General features: G+C 36.1%; 1 protein-coding gene and 1 non-coding gene across 5 annotated transcripts in view; both read right to left on the bottom strand.

Annotated features, from left to right (window-relative positions):
- Positions 1-2,119: 2,119 nt before the first annotated feature.
- On the bottom strand, positions 2,120-2,225 carry LOC148628029 (small nucleolar RNA U3). Its single transcript, XR_015919385.1, has one exon. It is a non-coding gene; the product is annotated as a small nucleolar RNA U3 (small nucleolar RNA).
- A 20,880-nt stretch (positions 2,226-23,105) lies between these two features.
- LOC148628028 (metabotropic glutamate receptor-like) overlaps positions 23,106-25,121 on the bottom strand; it is a 58,059-nt gene continuing 56,043 nt past the window's right edge. For all 4 annotated transcript variants that reach the window (XM_088583571.1, XM_088583592.1, XM_088583561.1 and 1 more), the window contains one exon: positions 23,106-24,838. In XM_088583571.1, coding sequence (XP_088439697.1) covers positions 24,729-24,838 — 110 coding nt within the window. In that variant the 3' untranslated portion in view covers positions 23,106-24,728. The remainder of the gene's footprint in view (positions 24,839-25,121) is intronic.

Genomic DNA, 25,121 nt, shown 5'->3' with positions numbered 1-25,121 from the left:
GCTTATTACTACCATATTTAGGTAAATATAGCCCTCAAAGTTTAATATTTGATATTTTTACTAAATTTTCTACACTTTTTACAAGATAGGACATAAAAATCAGCCAAAAAGACCAATTTTCCATAATTTGGACCTATAACTTAAAAAAAATGCATATTTTGAAGGATTTTTGTAGTGTATTCCTCTCATGGCAAAGTTAACAAGATCTTCAAGTAGTTTAAAGCTATTTCAAGAAACTTTTCATTTTGCCATGGCTTCAATTTAAGGCTAAAAACCACTAATTCCACTTCCCATAGGCTTCTATGCTAATTTCACAATATTCAATGGCTTCTCTGGACTTTACCTTAACTTTAACCTGCAGATGACTATATATCAGCATGATTCTACATATGTCAGCTCACAATCCTCAGAATGGCATGTGGGGTTAGCAGACTTGCAGTGCAGTACTGGTCACCGGAAGTGAAGGGTCTATAAATAGCATGGGAAATCCCAGTGTTTTCACAAGATAGGGGTATATTTAAAAATCATTATGGAGATTAGGCTTCACATCACAAGAAGCAAAATGCACCTATAAAATGTACAGAAATGTTTTTCCTTTCAGAAACTCTTTAAATTTTTAAAATAAGATGAGAACTTTTTTCACAGCGCTAAGAGGAACAGGGGTAATTTCTGCGTAGGACTATTTTTGCGTACGTTCCAAATGCTCATTGGTTGAATTGGTGGTCTGTAACCTAAAGAGTCACTTTTTGTCTTAGAAAAAATAAATAACTATACAGGTATCTTCCTACACACATACTGAATGCATTTGCAAAGTTTCAGTGAAATGTGACAAGCACTTTTTTAAATATTTGATTTTTAAATATAGGGTAACCAAGTTGTGCGAGCAAAAAAGTGAAAATATTCTACCATACTGAAATGCATTAAATATTTGCAAAGAACTTTTTCTGACTTTTCAAATAAAAAATATCAATCACAACTTGTTTTTTAACAATATTAATGAAGAAATAGTTTTAAAAGTAATCATTTTCTGAGAAATTGGTCTATTTTTAAAAATTTATTTCTGACATGCCTCCCCCTTTTTCTTGATCACATGTCAAAAATCCTAAATCTTTAAATTTTCACAAAAGGTGATATATTTGGCATTAAATTTGTAAATACAGTGTTTTCACATTAAAACATGACCAGTAAAGGGCACCTAAAGCAAAAAAAGTGCTCAATAATGGATTTTCCATGTTGCCATAGGGGAATGCTTATATGGCCTTAACCGCAGTAATGAAAGTGAGTTTTTCCTCATTTCTAACCTAATTTTTGCTCAAATCTACACAAAACTTGATTTCAAGTGCTTATTACTACCATATTTAGGTAAATATAGCCCTCAAAGTTTAATATTTGATATTTTTACTAAATTTTCTACACTTTTTACAAGATAGGACATAAAAATCAGCCAAAAAGACCAATTTTCCATAATTTGGACCTATAACTTAAAAAAAATGCATATTTTGAAGGATTTTTGTAGTGTATTCCTCTCATGGCAAAGTTAACAAGATCTTCAAGTAGTTTAAAGCTATTTCAAGAAACTTTTCATTTTGCCATGGCTTCAATTTAAGGCTAAAAACCACTAATTCCACTTCCCATAGGCTTCTATGCTAATTTCACAATATTCAATGGCTTCTCTGGACTTTACCTTAACTTTAACCTGCAGATGACTATATATCAGCATGATTCTACATATGTCAGCTCACAATCCTCAGAATGGCATGTGGGGTTAGCAGACTTGCAGTGCAGTACTGGTCACCGGAAGTGAAGGGTCTATAAATAGCATGGGAAATCCCAGTGTTTTCACAAGATAGGGGTATATTTAAAAATCATTATGGAGATTAGGCTTCACATCACAAGAAGCAAAATGCACCTATAAAATGTACAGAAATGTTTTTCCTTTCAGAAACTCTTTAAATTTTTAAAATAAGATGAGAACTTTTTTCACAGCGCTAAGAGGAACAGGGGTAATTTCTGCGTAGGACTATTTTTGCGTACGTTCCAAATGCTCATTGGTTGAATTGGTGGTCTGTAACCTCTAATCGTTTTCCAGTCCTGGACACAATGCAAATGTTCAGTTATCATTACATTAAATGCAATTCCTCCTCATCGTAGTTTTACGTCCTGTCAGAATTATCTAATGCCTCGGCGAAACATAATGAAGAAATGATCCCTAAGAATATGATCTCGACTGATGAAAGAAAGTTAACACTTTTTATAAACTTTATTTACATTTAGTACATTTGGTATTTTCAAGTTCACTTGCTTGCAATATATAGATAAGTGTTTATTAAAAACAATATTTAATCCATTTAATAACATGAACTAAAAGTTACATTTATATAACTTGTTCGTACAAAATATTTAGCGTTCATGAGAAAAATGCTGAATTTATTGAAAACAAGTTCGATAACTCTAAACCACCGTTACTATAATCTCGTTTGACGTAAGTACTATTTATTAAGGCCATAGAGTTTGTATTCAGTTTGCTATTTCTAAAAAGTTGTTATTCAAAAACAATTATGTTATGTACAACATGGGTAGTATACAATTTTTTTGTATGAATATGATTTATTGATTGTTTGGAGTTTAACGTCCGAGCAGCACTATCTAAGCTATGTTCAGACGTTGAACATGAAAGGGATGATAAAATGAACATGAAATGATGATATTCAACATGAAAAAAAAAGGATGGGACACAAAGACAATAGGGTCGACACATTTTGATTGCCACCAGAAAAAGGGAGTCATGGGTAAGGGCAATTTAGCCTCCTGTGGCGCAGCGTAAAGGTTCCTACTCCTATCGAATACCACGGCAGGGTTCATTGACGTGCGAGGAACGTGGCATCTTTCCCAACACGGTGCACCACTATGGTTTGCGGTCAGGTTTTCCGTATAGCCTGACGACCCCAGCATGTAACACGCCAGGGGTACCCCATTCCACCACCTGGGGCACACATCCCAGTTGCTCTGTGGGCAGAGCGCCTAGCCCCTGGCTAGGTTTCTGAGAACTATTTAGTCGCCTTTTACGACAAGCTTAGCGCTGCTGCAGGCTTATTCTTTTGACACCCGGAACTGCATGAATAAGTTTTATCGCAAGATTTGATATCCACACCATTAGAAGCTCGCTATTTGCATCCATTTTGTCTATTAAGGGGTGTAGATCCATCAAAAAATGTCTGGAATGGGGTCAGAGTTTTTAATTTTCTGTCCAGATGCCTCCGGTCGGAATGCCCTCGGATGACATCCAGGTTTCACAGGATATTAAAATTTCATTTCGAAGTCCTTAATCCCCCATACAAAACGATTAAATAATGTAACAACAGTGAATTAATGTAACTCCTTTGGCACCTTGTGGTTCCATTTAAAATTCACACACCGCGGTGATTTCAAATAAATTAATTTCAAAATGGTAAAATACCATGTGAAATAGACACATTGAGTGTCACAGATCACATTTATTGTGACAAGTTTAACTTTTGAACTGAGAACAGTTAATCTTGAACTTGATAATACACTTAAAATTGTGAAAGGCAATTGATTTAATACCTTGAACTTACTTTAAAAAGATTTATAACAAAAATGCGTTTTAAACATCTTCATACGACTGTTAATTATGTTAAAACAAACTTGCAACGGAGAAAATAAATATGCTCCCTTAATTGTGAGTCACGACCTCTTGGTTGATCTGCTAGATCAGGGTGTGACCAAGGAGTAACATCATTGTAGCTATTACGATAATGGAAATGTGAAAGACAATAACCATAGCGGTTGAGAACTACGGTGCATCACAAGTCATACTATATAACCGTGTCATGCCGAAAATAAAACTGCTTTTAAATGGTCCTAAAAATACCATATGAGCGAGTAATTGATAATACCAAAAATGCTGTTTTTAACGATTCATAACAATATCCCTTATGAATTAGCCTTTTTAAAGATTCAGTCAAATAACGAACAGAAGTCGATACAAGGAAATAATGGGATATCTTACATGCACGTTCCTCGTACGTTAAAGAACCTTGCTGTGGTATTCGATAGGAGTAGGAACCTTTGCGCTCCGCCACAGAAGGCTATATTTCCCGACCTTACCCATCCCTCCCTTTTTCTGATGGTAATCAAAATTTGTCGACCCTATTATCCTTGTGTCCCATCCCTTTTTTCATTTCATCATCATTTCATGTTCATTTTATCATCCATTTCATGTTCATCGTCTGAATATAGCTGAAACATTGCTGCTTGGACGTTAAACCCTAACAATCAATCAAGTGACCACTTTTTTTTTAATTTAATGTGCATGTACTGCCTGGTATCGTTACTAAATATTGTAAAAAAACCATTGTATTTACATACCGGAACATTTAAAATCACTTTAATACATTGATGTATGATAATTCTTTCCATAACACTATTGCATATTAGTAATTTATCTAACATGCAATTTCTATTAGTTAAATGTTGATCAGCTGATTTTTAGAATTCCAAAGTACTGAAAGGAACCCATCCGATTACCGGGTATTGTCGGTCAATACCACACAATTCGGACTGCCACTTATTGGTGAGTAAGTTCCCTTAGAAAGGATGCATCGGAATACCTAACTTTGACATACTAATGCATGGTTCTTCAATACAATTATCAGAATAGTAAATGATTGTGATAGCTTTATCACAGAGTGTGATATGGATTGGAAAACTGGTATTGCGCGCCTACGGCTCGGGCAATATCAGTTTTCTTGGTCCATGTCACTACTGTTGGGCAGTCCGCGTTTTGTTGAATTACCCTCGCAGTCATGAATTTTTCTGTTGGGGTTGTCAGGCTATAATACGGAAAACCTGACCACAAACCATAGTGGTGCACCGTGTTGGGAAAGATGCCACGTTCCTCGCACGTTAAAGAACCCTACTGTGGTATTCGATGGGTGTAGGAACCATAGCGCTCCGCCACAGGAGGCTAAATTGCCCGACCCTACCCACCTTTACCTATTTCCAGTGGCAATCAAAATTTGTCGATCCCATTATCCTTGTGTCCCATCCCATTTTTCATTTCATCATCATTTCATGTTTATTTTATCATCCACTTCATGTTCATTGCCTGAATATAGCTGAAATATTGCTGCTCGGGCGTTAAACCTCAACAATCAATCAGTCATATTTTGTTTGCAAAACGTTTTGGCTGATTACATTCAACTTGAATGCTCCCTGTCACATTGTTCTTAAATTTCTTTCAACAATATATGATGTTCATATCTCATTTATTGGATTTTCAGTAAATAAAGCTACTTCTACTACATGTATTTGGTAAAGTGGACATTGTTTTGTCGTCAAGTTCAAGAGTAATCAAGGGAACCAAGGTTATAGCGGTAATCAAAAGAATGCAATCCAGGGACAAAGACCAGACATGGAAAAAGACATACACAAGTAATTAAAATCATACATACAAAGTAACAAAAGCAAATGAGCAACTCGGACTCCACTAAAAACTGGGAGCATGGACCAGGTGCACCGGTAGGGTAAGCGTCCTCTGCTTTTCTAGAAACACCCGCCAAGTTGCTCATAAAAAGTAAAGTCCGGGATAGACAAACGAAGAAAGGAAAACCATGACCCGTTGAATTAATCACTTTTCATGGTGCAGATGGATACACCATAACGATCCACGAGTTCATGATGACGACCATAAAACTTTTGTTATGACTACTTCAATCTTGTAGCAACATAACCCTGTTCCAGAGCCTATTTGTTAGAGTTCTAGCGCGATACAAAAAGTCTGCGTAGTTTCGGCAAGTTGTGATATGAAAACTCCATAAGCATGTACTGAAGGAATGTTGCCACAGACGAAAGGAAAGTTGACAATTCTGAATATGGGTACACAGTATTAGGGTATAAATTCAAATTTTTTAAAAGACCTATTAGAAAATAATCATCTAGCTTGCTATCTTTACAAAATATATATGAAGTTATCCAGTGTTTTATCTTGGTCGGCGATAAACTTTTGATTGTGAGGAGCGACCATTTGATATTGAGGGGAGGGCTTGAAAGATTTCTTCAGATCAAAATATATATTTTGACCATGTTAATAGTTAATGTAACTTGTACCCGAGCGGGGCGTACACGCATTAATTTCCTTTATGAAATAAACCTTGGTTCGTACCAGTTTTCTTGATTCGTCAATCTAAAGAAACTGTATAAATGAAGCCAAATTTAAAATTTACAGGTTGATTACAATTGTTTTTAATAAACCTACACGCTCCTATTATTTTACATCACGGGAAACGGAAACCAAACTATTAATAAAGCTAAACGTAAACTTAATGTCTGTGACAAGGTATGGTATGACAGAGAACACTCACTGCAGTAGTGGGTGAACCCTGACTCCGCAAAACTCTGTACAGCCCCAATTTATAAAACCTCAAACCAAGGTATGGAATGTTTCGGCCAGCTAGCCTCGAACCATTTGAGACCCCCGTTCAGTCAGACAATGTTTCAAACCTGTCTCGGACAGTTTGTTTCAAGCCCTTTTGTTGTGACCAATGCAATACTGGTACACCACACCAGCCTTAGAACACTTGAATAATTTATATAACCCCTATAAATAATTCTCCTAGCTCCGCGACAGCTTGATTCAGAATGAATCCTTTTCTAGATTTTGATGATTTATATAAGCGCGGACTTCGAAGAAGACACTCCATTGATGTAATCGGGATTTGGGATTCTCTTTGTAAGTTAGGTTGGGGTTTAAAGTTATATTGCTTCCGAATGATAATGGGCTTATTCAACTGTGACTGGATAGAAACCTGTTCATGACATTATCCATTACAATTATCCACTTCCAGTTGTTATAAATCAAAGATCTTAAGTGTAGCTTTATGTATCCATGATAAACATTTCCTTGATTACCCATAATAAAGGGTTGATTTCTGTTGAGGATGAACAACATAGATCGGGATGTTTTAAACAATTATTAAACATATTTCTTGCAGATTTTATAAGCCATTTTCGTCACACTAATATACATGTGTTTCTTTTTTCATATAGATCAAGTCGAATTATTTATATTCATATACATGTGCGTACATGTAAAAACATAATGTTCTTGAAGATCAGAGGAATTTTGAAGGATCGAAAATTAAAAAATTCAGATACAAAAATTATTCATTTATTTATTTGTAAAAAGGTCCGAGTCAAAATATTAATTTTATTTTTTACCAAGCCCTTTGAAAATCAAATGGCTATCATCTTTCAAGGCTGCAAAAAAGGCCCATAATTCAGTATAGCAGACATGTTTTCTCCCTTACAAGAATAATTATCACACACTGTAAGGGTGTCAAAAACAAGACAAAGAAACTTCTTAAAAGTGGGTGTTATTTAGTTCATGGTGTTAAATCAGTGAACTGCCGGGGCGGATCCAGACACTTTGAACAGGAGGGGGTGCCAGCCCGGATTCCTGAGAAAAGGGGTCGGATGATAGAATTGACAAATTTTACAATAAAAAGATGGGTGTCAATCCTCTTCACTCCTTGGATCCGCCATGGAACTGTCACACATAACTACTACCCAGTAATAATCGAGTTCGAGATTAAAAGTTCAACGAGAGCCGGCCCCGTGCAAGTCCGGGTGTAAAAAGAATAGGCCTGCAGCAGCGCTAAGCGCTAAGGCGACTAAACAGTGCTCAGAAACCTCGCCGGGGGTTTGGCGCTCTGCCCACAGAGCAACTGGGATGTGTGCCCCAGGTGGTGGAATGGGGTACCCCTGGCGTGTTACACGCTGGGGTTGTCAGGCTATAATACGGAAAACCTGACCGCAAACCATAGTGGTGCACCGTGTTGGGAAAGATGCCACGTTCCTCGCACGTTAAAGAACCTTGCTGTGGTATTCGATAGGAGTAGGAACCTTTGCGCTCCGCCACAGGAGGCTAACTTGCCCGACCTTACCCATCCCCCCTTTTTCCAGTGGCAATAAAAATTTGTCGACCCTATTATCCATGTGACCTATCCTTTTTTTTCATTTCATGTTGGCCCCGTGCAGGTCCGGGTGTTAAAAGAATAGGCCTGCAGCAGCGCTAAGCTTGTCGTAAAAGACGACTAAATAGTGCTCAGAAACCTAGCCGGGGGCTAGGCGCTCTGCCCACAGAGCAACTGGGATGTGTGCCCCAGGTGGTGGAATGGGGTACCCCTGGCGTGTTACATGCTGGGGTTGTCAGGCTATAATACGGAAAACCTGAACGCAAGCCATAGTGGTGCACCGTGTTGGGAAAGACGCCACGTTCCTCGCACGTTAAAGAACCCTGCTGTGGTATTCGATAGGAGTAGGAACCTTTGCGCTCCGCCACAGGAGGCTAAATTGCCCGACCTTACCCATCCCCCCTTTTTCCAGTGGTAATCAAAATTTGTTGACCCTATTATCCTTGTGACCCATCCTTTTTTTTTCATTTCATGTTCATTTTATCATCCTTTTCATGTTCATTGTCTGAATATAGCTGAAATATTGCTGCTCGGACGTTAAACCCCAACAAACAAACAAACAAACAATCATTTCATGTTCATTTTATCATCCATTTCATGTTCATCGTCTGAATATAGCTGAAATATTGCTGCTCGGACGTTAAACCCCAACAAACAAACAAACAAACATCAACGAGAGCCGCAATCAAAGATTAAGGTGTCCATCAAGTTAGTTTTCAAAGTGAATTATAATACTCAACCTTCGTCTATTTTTAAATGAAATGCAAATTTAAGGTACACATGTAAATGCTTTAATTCTTTTCAAGTGTTTTTTTTTTCTAAAGTATTTTGTAATGTTCAATCGGAACTCCTCCGACTTTCTAGTTACACCGACGAAAAACCTCGGAGGCACTAGACTGAAGAATCTTTCCGGAATTTTGACCGATCCGATTCTAAAATAATAGTTTTACTGGTTGAAATTTTTATCATTACTTTTTTCTAGCTCTTCGCTTCGCCCCAAATTTCTTTGCTGAATCATTGTTTTTATGTCTTAGCTAACTATTTTTTTAGCGCTACCTGGTGGATAGAACTACTTTGAGTTGCGTATGACTACAATTCCGAAACAAAATTTCAAGAAGAAATTCTTTCTGCAACCGAGGTTATTTTTTAGCATAGCGGAGAAGTTCTGATTGTTATAATGTTTGACCTTTATAAAACTTTAACTAATAAATATACCCAAATATATTCTAAACAATTATACTTTTGTTTTATTGACTTCAGAAAAGAATTTGATAAAGTTTAGCATTGAGGTATTTTTTATTAACTTCGACAAAAAACAGTGAGTGCAAAATTTTATAATGTTATCACAGATATACATGTTAACACAGTAGTATGTCTTACGTAAGTAGACATTTGGTAAGGGATACAACTCTTGAAATTAGTGATATGTTTGTATCATATTCAGTTCACCAAAGCCTTTCAAGTTTTCATTTGAAATAGAATGCAATCAGTCCAAGTTACTTTGATGCTTACATGACATTGATGTAAAATGCTGAATACAAACGTTCCAACGATTTTAAAGAGTTGTGTCCCTTACCTTAGGTCTACCTCCTTAAAACTAATGACTACATATAAAGTTAACAAAATCTTTCATTCCCCCGTTTTTATACAATATCAACATGTACTTATTTCTGAATCTGAACAAAAATTTACAGCTTGTAAAGTTGATGAAGTTGTACTTTACATAATATAGTTGTATTTATGGCTATTCTGGCAGTTTGGTTTTGGTATGTTTATTTCTCGTTAAGTTTCGAACTGTAATCCGTGTAAAGACAAAGGACACATCTAAATATTAGTTTAGAATAGAAGTATTTTCACAGAATGCATGGAACACTAAACTAACATGTAGGTGGCTGCGAAAAAGTTATTGTATTACTAATCTGTATGCCGGAAAGGATATTTTTATCTTCACGACTTATCCTGAAACCTAGGTTTTCGACTATACGGGAATCCCTCGCCGTCTGACTGTTTCTAAGGCTTAATCAAATGAATTTGATATTATCCGGCATTGTACATGTATGGTTTATAATAGATATATCATTTTTGCCAGTTTCAAACGTTTAGTAACACATTAAAAGTGTTTCAAAGTGGTTACGGTAAAAAGCATTATGAATTTGAAATAAGAATTGAGCTAATCATTACACCTTGTATTTGTAGGACTGAATACTGTTTCACTAATGATATACTTTATTTTTCTCCGTGCGGGTCCGGGTGTCAAAAGAATAGGCCCACAGCAGCGCTAAGTTTGAAGTAAAGGGCGAATAAACATAGGCGTGCGTAGAAAGCAAAAGCTTATTGATACTGTTTTTGATATAGGGACACGAGGCCTTACCGCGAAAATGTCAAAATTTTTCATAAGGAATACCGTACCTGTCAAAATTATTGGTACGGTTGGAGCAGTGTCAACGGTACCGGTTCCTACGCCCATGCTAAATAGTGCTCAGATAATACATGCTGAGGTCGTCAGGTCATAAAACGGAAAGCCTGACCGCAAACCATGATGCTGCAACGTGTTGGTAAAATGCCAAGTTCCCCGCACGTTAAAGAATCCCCTGTGGTATTCGATAGGAGTAGGAACCTTTGTGCTCCGCCACAGTAGGCTGAATTGCCCGACCCTACCAACCACTCCCACTTTCCAGTGGCAATCGAAACCCTATTATCCTTGTGCGCCATCCGATTTTTTATTTTATCATTATTACATGTTCATTTTATCATCCATTTCATGTTTAACTCCTGGATATAGCTGAAATATTGCTGCCTGGGCGTTAAACACAAACAAGCAATCAATCAAACTTTATTTCAATAAAAGAGATTTATTTAATGGTTGGATCATGGTCGTTTTTTATTCAGTAGTTTATTAGTTTAATAGTGTCATTTAGCATATTGTTGCTAGCGGACATCATAACACTAGCAAGTTCAAAGTTTTGCCCTTCGCTGCAACACAACGGATGGTCGTAGTAATGGTCTGTGTCAGTCTGTCGCATTTAACCTATAGACGCAACTCCTTTGAAACCACTATACGGATTTTGTTAAAATTTTGTAGGATGGTTAGGCACAATACTTAGTTCATCATACTTCATCGTTATTTTATTTTAGACGAATTTCACGGGATTAATATGGAACTAGTACTGCTTTCATGCACTGATCACTATAGGGCTATTATTTGGACGTAACTCCGCCGACATAGGACTGATATTTATATTTGTAAAGATTGTTTTGCACAATAGGTAGATATCATACTGCACCGTCATTTTAGTTTGACAAACATTATGTGTATTATTTTTTCCTACATATTACAGTAAAGTGACACTTTGTGAACACTACAATTCCTCTGACACAGCTGAACTAATTTTTGTGAGATTGTTAGGCACGATACTTTATTCATCATACTACACCGCCATTTTGGTTTGACAATGTTTACGGGAGTTGTAGGACATGAATTGTACTCTTGCATTGATAAAACTTGGCAATACCTTTTGGACGCAACTGCGTTGAAACTTCGGATGGGTTTTTGTCTCCCGCCGCAGTGCAAAGGAGGAACTTAGTATTGGACTGCATCTGTCTGTCACACTTATTTTGTGGACGAATATCCTCAGTCTGCAGCTGCTTGACGGACTAAGTTCAAAGATCAAATTCACTTTCATGTTCATTTTATTCATCGTCTAAATATAGCTGAAATATTGCTGCTCGGGCGTTAAACCCCAACAATCAATCAATTAATCGAATTCACTTACATATCCAATGTGATTGATCCTATCGCGACGCTATTTGTCGATGTTGGTTGTTAATTTTATTTTATGTGAAATGTGAACGAATCTTATGGCCTTAAGACCTTTTTTTCTTTTTATATGGTTTTGTTGTTGATGTATGTTTTATAAATGTTAAACCTCGAAATTTCAACTATAAACTTTTTTGTATTTCTATTGGTTATCCAAACTGATGCTGCAACAAGGGACATACGTCTACACGTAGCAATCTTGTTTACACTGAAAGGCGCCAACATCTAGCTGCACAGGTTTTATAGGAAACAACATTTTCTCCTTGTGGTCAATCTATCATGCCCCGTGCAGGCCCGGGTGTCAAAAGAATAGGCCTGCAGCAGCGCTAAGCTTGTAAAATACGCCTAATAGTGCTCAGAAACTTAGCCGGGGGCGTTCTGGCCACAGAGCAACTGGGATGTGTGCCCCAGGTGGTGATATGGGGTACCCTGGCGTGTTACATGCTTGGATTGTCAGGCTATAATACGGAAAACCTGACCGCAAACCATAGTGGTGCACCGCGTTGGGAAGCCCCGTGCAGGTCCGGGTGTCAAAAGAATAGGCCTGCAGCAGCGCTAAGTTGGTCGTTAAAGGCGACTAAATAGTGCTCAGGAACCTAGCCGGGGCTAGGCGCTCTGCCCACAGAGTAACTAAGACGTGTGCCCCTGGCGTGTTACATTCCGGGGTTGTCAGGCTATAATACGGAAAACCTGATCGCAAAACATAGTGGTGCACCGTGTTGGGAAAGATGCCACGTTCCTCGCACGTTAAAGAACCCTACTGTGGTAATCGATGGGAGTAGGAACCTTTGCGCCCCGCCACAGGAGGCTAAATTGCCCGATCCTGCCCATCCTTCCTTTTTCTAACGGCAATCAAAATTTGTCGACCCTATTATCATTGTGCCCCATCCCTTGTTTCATTTCATCATCATTCATGTTCATTTTATCATCCTTTTCATGTTCATCGCCTGAAATATTGCTGCTCGGGCGTTAAAACCCAACAATCAATCAACCGTGTTGGGAAAGATGCCACGTTTTTACACGTTAAAGAACCTTGCTGTGGTATTCGATAGGAGTAGGAACCTTTGCGCTCCGCCACAGGAGGCTAAATTGCCCGACCCTACCCATCCCTCCCTTTTTATGCCATCACTTGGCGTCCGTCGCCGTCGTCGTGGACAAATTTAGAAAAAATCTTCTCTGAAACTACTGGACTGACAGGGTTTAAACTTGGTATGATTGTTGCTTAGGGTGTTCTGCACAAAATGACTGTTGGGATTTTTGATCCATGAAAAAACATGGCCGCTGATACTTAAAATAGAACATAGGGGTCAGATCGCAGTTTTTTTTGCAAATAACTCAAAAACTATTGCATTCAGCAAATTTCTGGCATAGGGTAATATTGTTAAGCATCATGAGAAGGACCTATGCCGAAATTTTCAAAACTATTCATTGACTAATGTAGGAGTTACGACCCCTGAAACAGTTTTTTGTTGTTGTTTTTTCGCAACGTTTTTGTACAACTTTGAAAATCTACTTCTCTAAAACCAGTTAAGATCATTGAATGAAAATAAGCATAATATTTCTTTAGTGTATTGTGCTCAAAATGACTGTTGTGATTTTTGATCCGTGAATAGATATGGCTGCCTATACTAAAAATGGAACTTAGGGGTCACAAGACAGGTTTTTGGAAAACATTTAAAAAATTGTTGCCTTTAGCAAAATTCTGGTTCAGGTCATGAAAATGCTATGGAAAGCATTTCTTGCATTTGACAGTTTAGTTGATTTTAACTTAACCTGTCTCATTCCTCAAGTTTTTCAAATAAGCAAATGGTTAACCAGGTGAGCGATTCAGGCTCTCTTGAGCCTCTAGTTTCATTTCATCATCATTATTTCATGTTCATTATATTATCCCTTTCATGTTCATCGCCTGAATATAGCTGAAATTGCTGCTCGGGCGTTAAACCCCAACAATCAATCAATCAATCAATCATTATAAAGCACTCTTCATAAGCGACTTCGGTGTGATTATATTTCCACCAGTAAAAACAAATATTAAGCAATAAAAAGTCAAAAACGAAAAATACCTCAGTATTTACAACAATTGTCCTAAAAGTGAAATAGTCGAGAACCCTATACAAATATGTTAAAAGGAAATTATTGTATGAAGAAAACAGACAGACAGACACATTGTTTATACGAAAACAGCAGCAAAAAATAATGATTACAAAAATAAATCCAACAAATTCTTCCCCTCTTTGATAAAGGAATATGATTACGAGGCAACCAGTATTGAAACATCATTCGACAGATAAGAGATTGGGACGAAATACAGAAAACGTTTATAAAAAGATCAAGCATCATGTAGAACAAAACAAAAACTTAGTTAAGGTACATATAATTTGAGGACAATGAATTCATATCTATACAATCTAATAAGGGCGTTGATGGTAGTCTTTGACGCTTATTTATTGTGGGCAGCTGTTTTTTTTTCTATTAAAGTCTTGATATATTTTTACAATCCAGAATCACACTATTACAAAGTTAGTGTTTAGCATAGACATAAAGAGTTCTTTGAAAGCGGAGGCATGTCTTCACGTGTGACATATTATATCTGGGAAAATAAATTGTATAACGAGCCTTCGTTATGGATACTCAACAAATGACATTAATTTACGAACCTGTTGTTGTTTTTCGAAAACCAAAAACTACCGTGATAATAACTGTTTTTGATACTGTCATGAAACTATATCTTTATCTTATCATATATTGCTTTTAGATTAGCTATGACAGACATAATATGGATTCGCAAAAATCATAATAAGATATATGGAATTGTATTTATGTCGTGAGTTACCAATTTTGTTGTAATATTAATTTCCACAATATTGAAGCAGCGGCATACGTTTAGATTGAGTTCCGAGCGTCAGACGCTGTTCGGAGCTTGTAAAAGAGTAATCAAAGGAACCAAGAATATAGCAGTAATCAAAACAATGTAATCCAGGGACAAAGACCAGATATGGAAAACAGACATACACAACGAAGAACATAAAGTAACTAAAATCATACATACAAAGTAACAAAAGCAAATGAGCAACTATATTCGAACATTATGTGCATTAAGCGGTAAGTTTTTTTTAATTCGTCATATCTTATTGTCCGTGTGTTTGTGTGTGTAAAGAGGCAAAGACAGCTATGACAAATTTACTTTCTTTATATGTATGTCAGATATGCGCTTCTTTACTATAATGATTGACTCAAATTTTCCAATATTAAAACTACCAGAAACAATTTCCTAGACCATGTCATTAACAGAGCGGTAGTTAGCAAGACTGGCCTGAATCCCGTTTAATTAGTAATGTTTTGTTCAGTCATTAACAGTGTGGTAGTTGAAGCAAGACTGGCCTGAATCCCGTTTAATGCGTTAGAAGTTGTTATTGTTTTATATCTATTACAGTAACAGTCTCTGGAAAAAGTATGTAATTTCTCTGAGTACTAAAGTTATATCTGAAATTTTCACGGAGCCTTTTGTATTGCCGTCCGTTATTTTTTTCCATATTGTGTCAATTAGTATTGACTTAGATTTCAGAAAAATGCTTTACTGCATCCAATGACATATAATACGGATACGGACGTTTCATTTATCTCTGATGCATCCAATATTTCAATTCATCTAAGGTAAAAATATAAATTGCTTCCTTTCATGGGATTTTCATTATTTCAAATAGAACGTACTTTAGGTGTAGAAAAGTTAAGTTACCAGAATAGAACTAACTCTGTAATTCTGTTTACGTTCAAAAGACTCTTGCTGAAATCGCAGATCACTGATTATAATTAGCAAGCCATATCGCTCTATGAACATGCTAATCAAGAAAATCAGTGTCGAAGACCAGAACGAAGGATGCGGTTTAGCACAACAGGACAGATAACAAGCTACCGTCTCAAACGTTAGCCGTAACGTGATTATGAAGAGGATAATACCAGCTTGGTTGATTACCGTCCGGAAATAACGCTAACTAAATTGGAACCGGTATAGGTTCTTTAATTACTTCGACAAAACCTATTCTACAAATGACTATTAATGAGAGCTTGTTATCTGTCCCAACTCAATTTGTCACATGACTTAACAATGCCCAACATATTGTGGAAACTTCTGTCATATAATTTTCATTTTCTTGCTAATACAAATAGATTTCGTTGAAGCATTTTCAGATAAGGGTTTGATAAATAATAAATAAATTTGCTTAACTGATCAATTCTTCCTGGTTGTAATACAATAACCATGTCTCATGTGACAAACCTGTACAAAAAGAAAACGATTAGATGCCAATACCAGAACAAAGCTGCACGCCTGAATAGTGAAAAAAAGTTTTGTTTGAATTCGATTCATTGTTTCAGTATTCCATTGACTTTCAATAACGTAAATTTTCTTATGTGGCAACATCCCTTCAGCACCTACGTATTTTAAAATTTTCATATCACAGCCCATACGTTATTCTGGAGCTTGCCGATACTACGCATATTTTTTGTACCTTGCTAGAACTAGAATTGTGCTTCTGGAACAGGGTTATGTTGTTACAAAATTAAAGTAATCATTCCAGTTTGTTTGTTGGGGTTTAACGCCCGAGCAGCAATATTTCAGCTATATTCAGGCGATGAACATGAAGTGGATGATGAAATGAACATGAAACGATGATAAAATAAAAAATGGGACGGAACACAAGGACAGTGGGGTCGAGCAATATTGATTGCCACTGGAAATAGGGAGAGGTGGGTAGGGTCAGATAATTTAGCCTCCTGTGGCGGAGCCCTATGGCTCCTACTCCGGGAGAATACCACAGTAGGGTTTCCCAACACGGTATACCACTATGGTTTGCGGTCAGGTTTTCCGTATTATAGCCTGAAAACCCCATCATGTAACACGCCAGGGGTATCTCATTCCACCACCTGGGGCACACAACCCAGTTGCTCTTTGGATAGAGTGCCCTAGCCCCCGGCTTGTCGTAAAAGGCGATCAAATAGTGCCCAGAAACTTAGCCGGGGCTAGGCGCTCTGCCCACAGAGCAACTGGGATGTGTGCCCCAGATGGTGGAATGGGGTACCCCTGGCGTGTTACATGCTGGGGTTGTCAGGCTATAATACGGAAAACCTGAACGCAAACCATAGTGGTGCATCGTGTTGGGAAAGATGCCACGTTCCTCGCACGTTAAAGAACCCTGTTGTGGTATTCGATAGGAGTAGGAACCATAGGGCTCCGCCACAGGAGGCTAAATTGCCCGACCCTACCCATCCCCCCTTTTTCTTGTGGCAATCAAAATTTGTCGATCCTATTGTCATTGTGTCCCATTCCTTTTTCCATTTCATCATTCATGTTCATTTTGTCATCCATGTCATTTTAATCGCCTGAATATAGCTGAAGCATTGCTACTCGGACGTTAAATCCCAACAATCAATCAATCAATCAATCTTATTTTTTCCAACTTAGTCGTTATCCTTGGATTATATTCTTTTGGTTACCGTTCGATTCCTGATTCCTTTGATTTTCGTTTTAAATCACTTTTTACTAATAACAAATGTTATTTTTCAAGCCCATCTTTTTCTCAAAATTAATAAAGAGTCGCTTGTAACAGCAATAGAAAATATTAGCTCAGTCCTTCATAGACGACGAAAACCAAACAATAAATAATCTACGATTTGTTTGTAAGTTTCCTCTCCCCTTTCCCAAAGAACTTGAAATTAAGAACATGACAAAAACGAAAGTAAAAAGTAACTTGGTTCTTTTTTTATTTTAACTCGAGTAAGGCAGAAGATAAACCCTGTCATTTTATTTTAAACTTAATGTCAAACGCAACATTTCGATTGCCTGCTATCCTTTCCTTTAAAGTAGTCTTTATAAGAATCATGCAATTACTGTAATGTGTGATACAATCCTAAAAAAGGCTACACACTTCTATTTCTTTTATTAAGTTGCTTTATAGGTCTATATAATGGAATGTATAATAGTTCGTTCCAGTCTGTCTGTTCTTAGGAGATGATCCACATTGAAAATCCAACAGTTTTTTTTTAATTGTATTTTAGTGTCATTTACGAGTTATCTCACTTAATTTTGAATTCTACAGTGCATTCTATATCATTTTTATCTACTGAGAACAAGGGTTATAGAATAAAGCCGCATACTAATTTCTGTTTTATTATAATATTTTAAACAAAATATCAAAAAATAAAAAAAATATGTAGGCTTTCCTACTAGAAATCACATTTTGCATGATTCTTGGATGGAGTGCTGCTGAAGTAACATATCAGCTCAGATGCTTCAGAGTGTACACATTTGTTTATCTCACTACTCCGTCTTCCTAGATTGGACCCAGCTGCTTACACGAAAGATACAAAGAGAGTGTTGTTCGTAGATTAAGTTCTTCTCATTACGAGTTCCGATAGGGGTTAAAAACTTTGAAAGAATTATAAGTTATAAGTTAAATGATATGTTTCTACGACAAGGCGATGGTTTGTGATGATGCTTTAACACGCATGTTTTCTTGGCGCCAAAATCAAGTCTTCTATTGCATTTTATGTTAGGTCATTTATGCCTTGAGTTTATTTTGTATCACACAAATTTTGTCCCGTACGGGTCCGCGTGTCTAAAGAATCGGCCCGCAGCAGCGCTAAGCTTGTCGTGAAAGGCGACTAAATAGTGTTCAGAACCCTAGCCGGGGGCTAAGGCGCTCTGCCCACAGAGCAACATGGTTGTGTGCCCCAGGTCGTGGATTGGGGTAACCCTGACATGTTTCATGCTGGGGTAGTCAGGTAATCATACGGAAAACCTGACCGCAAACCATAGTGGTGCACCGTGTTGGGAAAGATGCCGCGTTCCTCGCACGTTAAAAAACCCTTCTGTGGTATTCTCCCGGAGTAGGAACCATGGGGCTCCGCCACAGGAGCCTAAATTGCCCGACCCTACCCACCTGTCCCAATTTCCAGTGGCAATCAAAATTTGTCGACCCCATTATCCTTGTGTCCCATCCCATTTTCATTCCGTCAACATTTTATTTTCATTTTATCATCCACTTCATGTTCATCGCCTGAATATAGCTGAAATATTGCTGCTCGGGCGTTAAATCCCAACAAACAAACAAGCAAACAGTTGGATACAACAGAACACGTTTATGTTTGGAAATTTGTGTTCCTAAACTTATTTCTAGTGTATATTAAAATATGTGACATTCAAATATCTAATGTATCTTTATACTAGTTATATCTTCACGTCTAAATGTACTACTTGATCATTTTGTTCATGTTGGTGTACCTGTAGGTCTTATCGGACGTTGAAAATCCCCCTTTTTACACTTTTAAATTTCAACAATAATTTTTGTTAAAAATTTCCCTATAGGACTTATAATAGTTAAATGTAAAATATGCCTAAAATTCAATTAAAAATGTACAAACCGTCAGCTGTGAAGATGTTAGTTCCTGTCTTTCAGATACTTATCTTACTTTTCCTGTCTAATAATATTGACATAAATAGCAAAAATCAGACACATAAAGATATCTTTTGTCTGAAATCAATATTAAGAATGACAATTTATTACACGAATGATTAAAAAAAATGTTTTTAGACGTTGACTCGTTTACACCAGAGTTATTCTTCTTTCTCTTCGGGTATTGTTGCAATAGTCATATCGGATCATTATATAAATTAGTGAGTTGAAAGCTTATGAATACATATCACGTTAAGTCGCGGTATTTATAAAGTTTATAAAGCCCACACAGTTCAGTTTTATGTCCCATTAAAGAACATGTACAGAAAACATAATCTGTCTTAGTTTTTTGTTGTTGTTGCACTTTTGAGATAAAAATTACAAGTATATACATTGTATATTGTGACACAATTCTTTAATTTGTTGATTTAAAAAAAAATCTTCCAAAATGCAGATCTGTATAACTTTAAAAATATCGAATATTAGACCTAGAAAAACATTGTTCGATTAGTTTTTCGGCACCGTACACGTCACACCTCTTCCATTGGCAGTGTCTCTATTTAATATTGATTGGTACTTAAATACTGCATAAATTTAGCTTGTAAAAAATGACATTACCATTTTTCAATTATCTCCAAACGCTAAATAATACGCATATAATAGTTATCAATATGAAGGTATGGTTCAACATACTACATGTATTCTAAAAGATATCTTATAGTACGTACAGTTTATATTACCATATTGTCTTCGTCCACTGAATGGGATACTCGATTTAACATTTTCATTATGAAGTAATTCAATTCTGAATCTGTATTTATTTTTATAAGGCACAGTATATATTTGAGGCTTGACATAAACCACAAATTACTGTTATTTAACAGTGTATTATTGTACTGCCTAGGTTTGTTAAAAGTCGAACAATTAAGATTAAACGTTTCAGTGATCAATTGCATTATGTGACGACGATAAGGAAAGTCAAAGATGGTCTGAATTATTGTCCTTATCAAGGGATTTTATCCTGACAAATCATTGTAGCTACGATCATTAATTTTGACACCTTGCAACGGCTAATTGTGGTTTGCGCTTACTAAAACGTTTTGTTCATACCAATTATTTGCACAACATAAATCAGCAATGTGAGGTCATACTGTAAAAGAACTATCGTTCAATTAGTCGCGTGGTACAAATTTTTTTTTGTCGGCGGTAAAACTAAGAACCCATTTTCAAAATGGATTCCAGTGGAAATAAAATCAAATTATCTGTATAAATTGAAAGTAAAATGAAATTGGAAAATTAACTCTTTGAAAAGTGTAAACAATATTTAATAACTAAACAAATTATACGGAAGAATAAGAGCAACTCGGTTGTGTGCCCCAGGTGATGGAATGGGGTACCCCTGGCGTGTTATATGCTGGGGTTGTCGGGCTATAATACGAAAAACCTGTCCACAAACCATAGTGGTGCACCGTGTTGGGAAAGATGTCACGTTCCTCGCACGTTAAAAAACCCTACTGTGGTATTCTCCCGGAGTAGGAACCATAGTGCTCCGCCACAGGAGTTAAATTGCCCAACCCTACCCACCTCTGCCTATTTCCAGTGGCAATCAAAATTTCTCGACCCTCTTTATCCTTGTGTCCCATCCCATTTTTCATTTCATCATCATTTCATGTTCATTTTATCATCCACTTCATTTCATCGCCATGAATATAGATGAAATATTGTTGTTCGGGCGTTAAACCCCAACTAACAAACAATTAAACAAACTTATGAACTTGATATGACGATTTTGTGTTCTATGGCAACTTTTGTACTAAAGATATTCTTTCAACTAATAATGCTATTGATTCCATAGTAATTGAAAACATTTTTTGGCATATAGACATTAAGTGCTTGCATGTAAGCGTATTTTTGTTCCTTTTTGTCTAGACTGGGCATGAACATGAATTGTTTTCAGCTAGAAATTGTCTGCATGACATCCTGAAGCGATTTCTACTATCTTACATCATACAACGAGGTTCGAAACACTGAAATTCTAGCTCTAATTAAAATGGATAGATAAGTTCGTTTTGTATATTGTTTAATAAAGGAAAACTATACAAATAAGTAATTAACAAATGATTCTAATGGTCTACATAGTTCGTTGTGATTGTAAATCCAGTTAAGCGAAAGGTGTGGATTTAATTTTATTTCGTGCCAGAGTTGTGCTTCTTTTACTTGGTAAAGTATATTATTCTTTCTTACATGTGTCATGCACATCTTCATCGACTCTACTAAATATTGTATTGAAAAATTCTTTTTTAAAGGAAAGACTTTTAACTGATTACTTTTCCTTATATAGTCATCGCATTAGTTTTGACCCTAGGGAGCAAAATGTTCATGTCTAAATTTATACTGATTTTCAATTAACATCCATTATTCATACGATTATTGAATATCGCCAAAAAGAAAAGCATTACAATAATAAAAAAAGGTCATGTCATAAGGTTCTCCGGAAGGGTATGCATGTGTTGGTCCGTTTGTTTGTTGGGGTTTAACGTCCGAACAGCAATATTTCAGCTATATTCAGGCGATGAACATGAAGAGGATGATAAAATAAACATGAAATGATGATGAAATGAAAAATGGGAGGGGACACAAGGACAATGGGGTCGAGAAATTTTGATTGCCACTGGAAATAGGGAGAGGTGGGTAGGGTCTGCCAGAAGCACTTGGCAGATTTTGAGTGAATAAATTTCGACGGTGTTAACTAACAGAAAAGACAGAGACAAAAAGTACAAATATGTTGATACAAAACACAATCTTGTTTCAACCAAAACTTTACGCATGCACCAAGTACTCCGTTAGGGTTAACGCACACTACTGGCAACAAAAACAGATTTATTCATCTTCTGGCTTGTTGTAATTGTTGAAGACATAGTTTTTATTTAAGTATAAAAATGTAGAACATTTCATTCCAAAGATGTTATTTACATTTGCTTGAATTCATCACAAATTGCATTGTTACAGCAAAAACTTGATCATGGTGATGGCAACAATAATTAATTCCTTTTTTTAGTTTGTGATGTGTACTTGTCGTATTTCTCCATCTTAACTGCCACAGCTGTAAGAAATTCTTATTATATCTTTTTAAAAGATGTTCACTAAATCGTGCTTTTACATTAGAATGTGTAGTTCAGTTGTAGTTAGTCGTGTTAAAAAGATATCCAGAATGTTACAAAAATGCATACAATATTAAGCTAGAATTATGGCGTTTAATATACAAAAAGTAGTGACAATGTTCATTAGTTGTTTTGTCTAATTTCAGAAAGAAAGGTTTTAACTTAGCGTATGTATCTAATTTTCATTCCACAAATTAAAAATCTGAAGTAGAAGAGGGTAATGACATGTTTTTTAATGTTAGATGTTGTAAATTTCACATATATGCGTTACAAAAATAATTAGTCTATGAAAATTTTCAAAATTGTTTTACAAAAATCTTACGTTGATTAAAGAATCTTGTTCTTGATTTCAAATATGTCAGATTTAAACTTCAAAATACAATCACCATAACGGCATTGGTTAAATCCACAAGGACACAGAAAACGAGTGACCATTACATAGCTAGAGAGGAAAAAGAATGAAAGAGGTGGAAAGTATGGCCCAAAACTGAGATGAGGCTGTTAAAACATCAACAGAGAACGACTATCAAGGAAAAAAAAATAAGTGACCGTTACATAGCTGCAGAAGAAAAAGAATAAAAGAACTGGAAAATATTGGCAAAACCCAAAATAATAACACCCACAGAGAACGAATGTAGCAGTCCTATGTTCACTAGGAACAAAGAGAACAAAGTCAAATACATACAAGTCTTGTCTTGTTATTTATATTTTATTATATACAAATATGTACAAAGATAGTAAATAACAAAATAATAAATATTTTAGCTACAAAAAACTCAACCATACACCAAAACGACACAATTATTATGGGTGATTTCAAAACTCACCATGCTATAAAATACTTTCACACTTATACTCTTACAATGTATCAAATCCTTGCAGGTGGAAACAACGGTAAACCGGAAGGAATTATGTAAAACGCCTAATGTTTAAGCTTCATAAAAACCCAAGGCATTGATTTGGTAAAAGTACTTAATTTTCAACGGAAAGGGAATGAGGCGATGGGTATAAAAATATTCAAATATGATTGATAAAGTGGATTTATAAAGGTTTCTGATTTTTGTCATTTATTTTAAGACTGAAAGTTATTCTATATATACATGTTATACAATGTTTACCATATTTAGAATAAAATCTATAATTCAATACGGAGTTTAAAAAAAATGCCATGTAAGAATTTTCAAGATATTGTTTCATGTAATATTTTCTATGCATTGCTACAGTACCTGAACCGATCCGTGCATCAAAAATTACGATTGGTCATCGATCACCAATCAGTTACCAGTCCGTCATCGATCCGTCAAACCAATCCATTATATCGGTGATCGCACAGAACTGTCATTGTATTTTCCGGTTTTTGTTGTTATCTTTGTCAATTTTACAAATATTTACATAATGTAATAGATTTAAACATCAATTTAAACTTTTATTTTACATTTCTTTTCTTTCAAACAGATCTTACGCCATTTTACATAACAAAACTGCGATCAGATCGGTCACCGGTCATCGGTCATCGGTCTGTCAGCGATCAATCAGTCAACGGTCATCGATCCGTCAAATCGTTGCGCGGATCGGTTCAAGGACTGTATAAGCTTCTTAAAGTATTTCAGCTTTGCTACAAGTCACATAAAGCACACTCAACCATTGCGTATCCATCACTTAACTGAATACACTCAGCTCTACATATTGGGTAGTTCAATGTAAAAACTCAAAAGTGATATACATGTAGAAAACAAATGAAAAATAAATAAAAAAGGAGAAAGTGAGTAACCCGAACACCACTTCAGAATGGAAAACGTACTATGTCAGCCTGCAGTAGATTAGGACGTTTGCAATAAGAGCCAGTATATTGAACATACATAAAATAATTCGAACTAAAAAGGTGTACATTAAAAACGCATCAAAACCGAACTCCTTTACTGACAAAAGTTTAGATTAATTAAGAAAGTATTCGGCTTACAACGTTTTAAAATTCGATGAAACTAATCTCTCGGGGCTTCAAAAGATGTCTGATTTAGACGGGTCTCAGTCTCATTAAGTGTTCTTTTAAGGAGGTAGACTAAGGGTAAGAGACATATCTCTTGAAATAATTGATATGTTTGTATCATATTCAATTTCACCAAAGCATTTCAAGCATTCATTTGAAACCGAATGAAATCAGTCCGTTGCTTTGATGCTTACATGAGATTTATGTAAAATGTTGAATACAAACGTTCCAATGATTTGTAAGACTTCGGTCCCTTATCCTAGGTCTACCTCCTTCAACGGGTTTAACTTTTTAGCTAACCGTAACTGACAGAATGCACTATAACATATCTAAGTTTTCAGTCTGTCCTTCCTTGTCTGTTGTCGTTGTTACTCCAAACCTCTCGTCATAATTTACACTTAGTTTGATCCGCTCTCCTGCTGTACCATCTGGAAAAATTGAAATAAAAACCAAGTGAGTAAACTTTCATTTTCACTATCAAAATAATAATGTAGGTTTAATCCTAAAAATTCCAATAAAAAAATATGAATTTGAATTTATTGTTTTCTTGGAGACCCTTAAAAAATGGTGAAATTTATATGGGCAACGTGACATTTTTGTCAATTACAATACTTTTTTCTATTTTTAAACTTATTTCTGTTATGATTATTATTCGGTTCCTAATATTCAAGCCCCCCTTGAATGGGGTACCCCTGTCGCGTTACATGCTTG

The sequence above is a fragment of the Perna viridis genome, chromosome 1 (genome assembly GCF_037379345.1).
Source record: "Perna viridis isolate PV_CMFRI_1.1 ecotype Kerala chromosome 1, ASM3737934v1, whole genome shotgun sequence".
Classification (NCBI taxonomy): domain Eukaryota; kingdom Metazoa; phylum Mollusca; class Bivalvia; order Mytilida; family Mytilidae; genus Perna; species Perna viridis.
This window is presented reverse-complemented; position numbering and strand designations above follow the sequence as displayed.